This window comes from Silene latifolia, chromosome 9 (assembly GCF_048544455.1).
Source record: "Silene latifolia isolate original U9 population chromosome 9, ASM4854445v1, whole genome shotgun sequence".
In the NCBI taxonomy this organism is placed as follows: domain Eukaryota; kingdom Viridiplantae; phylum Streptophyta; class Magnoliopsida; order Caryophyllales; family Caryophyllaceae; genus Silene; species Silene latifolia.
The window spans coordinates 43,405,507-43,412,938 of NC_133534.1; the positions used below are offsets into that span (position 1 = coordinate 43,405,507).

The window sequence follows — 7,432 nt, forward strand, 5'->3', positions numbered from 1 at the left end:
CGTTAAAATCACTCGGAAAAGATTGAAGTTAAACTTGTAAAACGCTAAATTCTCGAAAATATTCCTTAAAATTACACTTTTTGCTGTTAGAATTACACTCGTAAAATCCTAAAATGTCGAAAACTTGTCTCGAAAAAAAAAAAAAAAACGAAAAAAATCGAAACGGGAAAAATGTTAACAAAATTTTCATAAACTTTGAAGTATAAGACAAAATATGGTGTTAATTGTGTATGATAATGAATTAGTGAATGTATTATTAAAACTAGAGAGAGAAGTGAATTAATTAGTGTTAAGTGTGTTTTTTGCTTTCAATCTCAACCTTCCACCATGCATGATCCAAGGGTTGTGGGAGGGACTTATGGACTCAAAAAAAAAAGGGACTTAGAAGAACTTGACACTATATATATATATATATATATATATATATATATATATATATATAGTGATAAGTTCTCCTAAGTCCTTAATATCTTTTGAGTCCCTAAGTCTTTATTAGGGCCCTTGGATTAGGAGAATGGAGAGTGGAGATTTGCCTACTTTAATCCCATTATAGGCGTGAAAAAAAAAAGGAAATAGGGTGAGGAGAGGAGAGAGGTCGTGTGTGTCAAGTACAATTGGCTATTACCCACCGTGCACACACAAACACATGCATAATCACTCAACAACCTTCCTCAACACATTTCTAAACATACTCCACCAAAACACAATTTGAAAAAAAAACTCATCGATCGGCGAAAATTTAGAGCAAATCCTACTTTCTTCATTTCTCATCTTCCTTTATCAGCTTGCTTTATCAGCTTCCTTGATCATCTTCCATTATTATCCTCCAAGCTCAGAAACAAACAACAAGACCAACGTCCAACGTAAAAAATGACGGATTTGCAAATGATTCCATTTGGCCATGGTAATTATTGGATTATTTTTTTTATTTTCTTCATGTTAGTTTATATATCATATTTTTATGAAAACATTAGGTTAGATATGAACAGTTGTTTAAATATGATGAGGAAGTGTATTTTAGGTTATTTTTGAAGCTTGTTTTTTATTATGTAAAATCTGTAAATCCACTCTTTTAACATGAACTCCATCATTATGGAGTTCAATATCAACTCTGTGAATAATAAGTTAAACTTCTCGATGATGGAATTATTTATATGGTAGAGTTCAACATCATATGTCAGGCTTGAAATTTATAACAGTGAATATAGTATCTGCAACATGACTGTAACATTAAAAAGTGTAATTATAATGCGATGAAAATGTAATTTTAACTGCAAAAGGTGTGATTTTAAGCCACCAAAGTATTATTGTAATTATTATGGTAGAATTGAATTTCAAAAGTGTAATATTTGTATCTTAAATTGAAATTGTCAAAATCGTAAGTATAACTTATAAAAGTGTAATTATATCTGATAAAAGTATAATTTTAACAGGTAAAAGTGTTATTGTAAGAGACAAAATATGTAAGTTTTCAAACTGTAATTCTAATAATTACAAGTATAATTATAACAGACAAAAGTGTAATTATAACAACCAAATGGTTTATTGTAACAGAAAAGCAAGTTTTGAAACTGTAATTGTAATAATAAAAAGTATAATTGTAACAGATTGGACTGTAATTTTAACAGGTTAAATTGTTATTATAACATTCTAAATTTGTAAACAGTAATTCTTACTAGTAAAAGTGTTATTGCAAAAGACAATTTCTGTAAGTTTTCAAACTGTAATTCTAATAGAAACAAGTATAATTGTAACACACAAAAGTGTAATTTTAACAACCAAAGGGTTGATTGTAACAGAAAAGCTGTAAGTTTATAAACTATAATTGTAATAGTAGAAAGTATAATTCTAACACGCAAAAGTGTAATGATAACTACGAAAAGTGTAATTTTAAGAAATATATAATTTTAACAAATATATGGGTTACTTTAAGTTGTTATGAAAACAATTGATAATAATTACGCTATTGTCAGATAATATTGAGCACAATGGAAAACGAAAGCCGAACGAAGAAGAATTTTGCAAAGACGTTGAAGCTAAGTTCACCCCCTATGTTGGTCAGGAATTTCTGGAAATAGAGGAAGCAGTGACATTTTATAGAATTTATGCTGTTGCTTGTGGTTTTGATGTGCGTAAGTACACGACTAAGAGATGGCGTGGAGGGGAGATCAAATCTAAACTGTTGGTTTGCAACCGGGAGGGGTTCAAACAGAAGGGACAATTGGAGTGCAATGGCGGCCAGGACTCAGGTAGGAGACACAAAGTCAGGCGTGTTGGTTGCAAAGCGAGGATTAGACTATTCGTGATTAATGGGGAATTACGAATTGACAGATTCCACAGTGGCCACAACCATGAAATCGTATCAGCCAGAGATAGAGAGTTTCAAAAGTTGGCATGTAACATAACAGACTATCACAAAATGATAATCCTTTATAATTCAAGGGTGAGTTGATTGAAATTACACTTTTCTTGATTAAAATTATACTTGTTTATGTTATAATTTCACTTTATTTTGTTAGAATTACACTTTTGTCATCTAAAATTACACTTTTTGACTCTACAATTACATTTTTTCTTGTTAAAACAACACTTTTCTTTTTTTGAACTGATATATTTGTATCTGTTTTAATTATGTTTTTGGTGATTAAAATCCGTACATCTAAAAGATTGTCAATAATCAACAGCTGAAGATAGGAGCTACGAAGACTTACAAAATTCTGAAGGAACATGTTAATGGGTTTGAAAACATCGGTGCTAGTTTGAATTCTTTTAAGAACTTTCACAGGGATGTGAAATGCTACATTCATGAACGGGACGGTCAGATGTTCGTGGACCACTTTAAGGAATTGGCTGTTACTAGACCAGGGTTCTTCTTTGACTATGATGTTGATTCTGACGGTAGCCTTAGTAAAGCTATATGGGCCGACGGGATCGCTAGAAGGAACTACTCAGTTTTTGGGGATGCAGTGTCGTTCGATCCGACGTATTCCACCAATAAGTATGACATGTCCTTCACACCTTTCACGGGGGTTGATAATCATAAGCGGTCAGTCACTTTTTGTGGAGCGCTTGTTACTCATGAAGATGCAGACTCGTTTAAATGGGTGTTCACCCGTTTTCTGGGTGCGATGGGTGGCAAAGAGCCTAAGTACATTATCACCGATCAGGATCCTGGTATTCTTAAAGCGGTGTCATTGGTGTTCAAGACAGCGCGCCACCGCTATTGTATGTGGCATATCATGAACAAGGTTCCAAGCAAGTATGGAATGGCGAGAGATGATTATTCAGTGTTTCTAAAGAAATTGAATGCCATAATATGGGATGAAGACATTGAAGCGGCTGAGTTCGATGCAAAATGGGAAGAAATTGGCAGGGAACACAATGTTAATAACATTGACTGGTTCCAAGAAATGTACGCTAAAAGGAAGCAGCGGGTTATGGCTCATTGTAGGGACCTAGATATGGGGGGTGTTATGAGGACAACCCAAAGATCAGAGAGCGAAAATAGTTTTCTTAAGAGATTTGAGAGTAAGTCAGGAACATTAGTTGAGTTTACGATGCGTTTTGACAGCGCGATGGACCAGCAAAGACACACACGAAAGCAGATTGACAATCGTAATGAGATACGGTTTCCTGAAATATCAACGCATCTAGCTATTGAAGTGCACGGGGCGCAAGTGTACAGTCATAAAGTATTCGAGGAATTTAAAGAAGAGGCCAAGTGCTCAATTGGTACTTGTAAAAGTAGAGGATTCACTGAGTGTGGCGCTTTAGAAGTGACCACTGTAAGAGATGCAAACAGGGACAGAAATTATGAGGTTACATACGCCTGGTATCATTCGTAGCATTTGTTTGTTAAAATTATACTTTTATCCGTTAAAATTATACTTTTGTTGATTAAATTTACACCTAGGGTTGTTAGAATTATACTTTGGATTGTTAAAATAATACTTTGGGTTGCTAAAGTTATACTTTAATCCGTTAAAATTACACTTTTATTGATTAGTATTACACTTTGGGTAGTTAAAATTACAAATTGATTAAAGTTATACTTTTATCCGTTACAATCACACTTTTATTGATTAAAATTATACTTTTGTGTATTACAATCACACTTTCATCTGACTGATTTAACTAACATATTACTCTATATTGTTGAACTAGATACATTGAAAGCCACTTGTAGCTGCATAATGCTTGAGAGGAAAGGCATTATTTTTTAGGCATGTCATATGGATTTACTCATCAAACGGAGTGAAGATTATTCCAGAACAATGTGTTGTTAAAAGATGGTGTAAAGATGCAAGGTTGTCTAAAATGTTCGATTGTAATGGTGAAGCAAGCGAGGACGTTGATATAATAGATGGAAAACAGTTGCGATGTCGTAATGTGGTCGGAGATTCATCGAGGACAGTTGGGTTGCTCATGGGCAAATTGAAGAATGATGTCGAGAACTTTTCTAGTCTAATTAGACAGTTTAAGGAGAAACTCTCACCATTAGGATCACCATTGAATAAACGACAACAGTTGGAGAAAATTCTTGGATGTTCTCCTAGTGAGGAGATAACCATTTTGCCGCCCAAGAAATCCAAGAACAAGGGGAGCGGAAAGAGAATGTTGTCGATGAAGGAAAAAGCAGTTGCTTTGGCAAGGAAGCCAAAACGTATGTGTAAATTGCAAGCGATTAGGTAACCATGACAAAAGGAACTGCCCTAACCCATTCGCAGAGCACCCGCCAGTGTCGCAATCGTCAGAAACCTCGTCGGAAGAAGAAGAAGAAGAAGAAGAAGAAGAAGAAGAAGAAGAAGAAGAAGAAGAAGAAGAAGAAGAAGAAGAAGAAGAAGAAGAAGAAGGCATCTTAGAATAATCAATATAATACGTAATAAGTAGTACATTTTTTTGGGGATGTCTACACAAAATACGAGGTACAACATGATGTTTCGTATTGTGTTTAGACATCAAACTGCCAGGAAGACAACTGGTCGCCGTTGGTATTACAATGTATTTTGATGAAGTATTTTTTATTAGACGACACAGTTATAATGTGCAAATTCAGAACGTTGAATTTTTCACTCTTGACTATTATGACAAATTATGTTCTTAAAATTACACATATCTAGGGAATAAAATTGCAATGGCCTCATATCTGCTTAGGGTAGGATTGTTATAATCAGAATTACACTTAAACTCATTATAATTACAGAGTATGCAATTTCAGTTAGACTTCGTCTATACTAAAGCCTTATAACATAGTTATTATTGCACCATCTTTTAAATAGGTAAAACAACATAACTATATTTTTATAAATAAAACTCCTAAAATGACACTTTTGCCTTTTAAAATTACATTTATATTTTATGTAATGTAAGGTCTATCTCACATCCTTTATGGCTATGGCGGTTAGAATTACACTTCGACGGTTAGAATTACACTTTTGTGTATTACGGTCACACTTTCTTTCGACTCGATTTAACTAACATATTACTCTATATTGTTGAACTAGATACATTGAAAGACAGTTGTGGCTGCATCTTGCTTGAGAGGAAAAGGCATTCTTTTATAGAATGTTGTAAGATTGTTTACACATAAACTAACTTTCTACATTAAGGTTGCTAACATCTGCAAATAATACAAAGTATGAAATAAGTGTTTACATAGCCAAGGGAATATTCCCACAAAACCTGAACTAAATTAAGGTTGTTATTTTTTCACATTGGCACGGGGCTGTCTACGCTTCTGTTGTAATACCTTCCACAGTTTGTCCTTCGTGCTAACAAAAGCTTTGACCTTCTCGAGCACACCTTCGCGCAAAATGTTCATGTCCGCGAACGAGGGTAGCTACCAATTTGAATCACCAAATAGCGCCGTGATTTCTTCTTCTCGAGGTCTTCATGCTGAAAAGGAAGACCCTCGTATAAGAGCATAGCCATCATGGTGAAGCAGACCGACTACGGTTGGTTGAGAGTAGGTGACATCCCCGCTGAAAGGTATCGGCGCAACACATAATTAGGAATTTCCCGTGCCCTAGTGTTCTTCTTTTCCTTATCCCGTGATTCTAAATAATCACTCACTGCGCTAGCCTGCAAATGTACATAATTACCTTAAAAAAACCGATTGAACAAAAAAGATAGCATTCGGAAGAAAGCGATCGACAATAACTTACAATTAAACTTGTTTGCTTTGCCAAATGCGACTTTTTCAAATCGAGAATGCCTTTGCCCGTCCAGCAAGTCGACTGTATTTGATTTGTGATTGATACATACGCATGCGAAATGGTCGTCAATGCAGAACGGGACAAATAGCAAGTCTGTTTTCAAGTTAACGGTATGCTCACTATCAACGATGAAGGTGTCCCGGATCGTACAAAGGTTGTCATAGTTCTTTGTCGATTGTGTGCCTGGTTGTTCAAACGTCCCGAGCATACCTAACAGTAAATCCTTTAAAAGGCAATAGTGAACATGATTAATGTGGTTACATTGTCACCCAAAATTACACTATTATCCCTTAAAATTACACTTCACACGGTTAGAATGACACTTTTGTTGATTAAAAGAACTAAAGTGAAACATTCACATAATAACACTGTAATTAAGAAAAGTGTCATTCTAAGTAACAAAGGTGTAATAGAAGTGGACATAAATATTATGCAATGATTAATGGAATTACCATGTGACGTATATCAAGGAATGACATCCTCATTTGGTCGCCATATTCCTCCTTCTCCAAATGGTTCATCAAAATCGACCAGCACTCGATGACATTCAACGACATAAGGTTTTCAGGCATCAAGGACATAATGTCTTTTCTCCGAAGCGTTGCGTGACGGGTGTACCAGACCAGCTGTTCACTGCACTCCGTAATATTAAAGAAGTCGTTAATTAAAGTAGAATAAATGTGAAAAATAATCTGAGTATCCTTGATTAAAGAAGTAGTTAATTAAGCCAGATTAACAGACCCTTCATCATAAGTGTGGTCATCTAACAAGCAATAGTCGGCAACATGCTTCCTCTTGTTTTTAATATCCTTGATTAACGCTTGGTTGCCCCGGAGCAGTTTCGACACTACATTTGTGTTGAGACCACCTCTACCACAGTCGAGAGAGCAGCCCAACCCGTCCCCCTTTCCACGGTGATGGCTCTTAACAGAGGATAGCGCTTTACCAGATGGAATGCGCATGGTAACAGGCGTCGCCTTCATAACGGGCTCTTCAAATTCAGTTACGCGAGCACGTTTTGTGGACTCCGGCCCTATGTCACCATCTGTTTTCCTCTTAACAGCATTCAACTTTCTTGTCAACGGATGTCCAGCAGTCGTTTTGAAATAAACAACCCGCATCAAGATCTCTTCTCTGATACTGTTAATGTCACAGAGGACGAGTGTTGCAGCAATCTCAGCACGGTACAAACTCATAGCATCCTCTTTCCCGAGGTC

The 7,432-nt window shown here is 35.6% G+C and overlaps 1 protein-coding gene across 1 annotated transcript; it reads left to right on the forward strand.

The window, feature by feature from the left end:
• The first annotated feature begins 3,557 nt into the window (after positions 1-3,557).
• LOC141600944 (uncharacterized) lies at positions 3,558-4,692 on the forward strand. Its single transcript, XM_074421201.1, has 2 exons — positions 3,558-3,832; positions 4,224-4,692. The coding sequence occupies exons 1-2, from the start codon at positions 3,558-3,560 to the stop codon at positions 4,690-4,692; spliced, it is 744 nt and encodes a 247-aa protein (XP_074277302.1).
• The last annotated feature ends 2,740 nt before the right edge of the window (positions 4,693-7,432 follow it).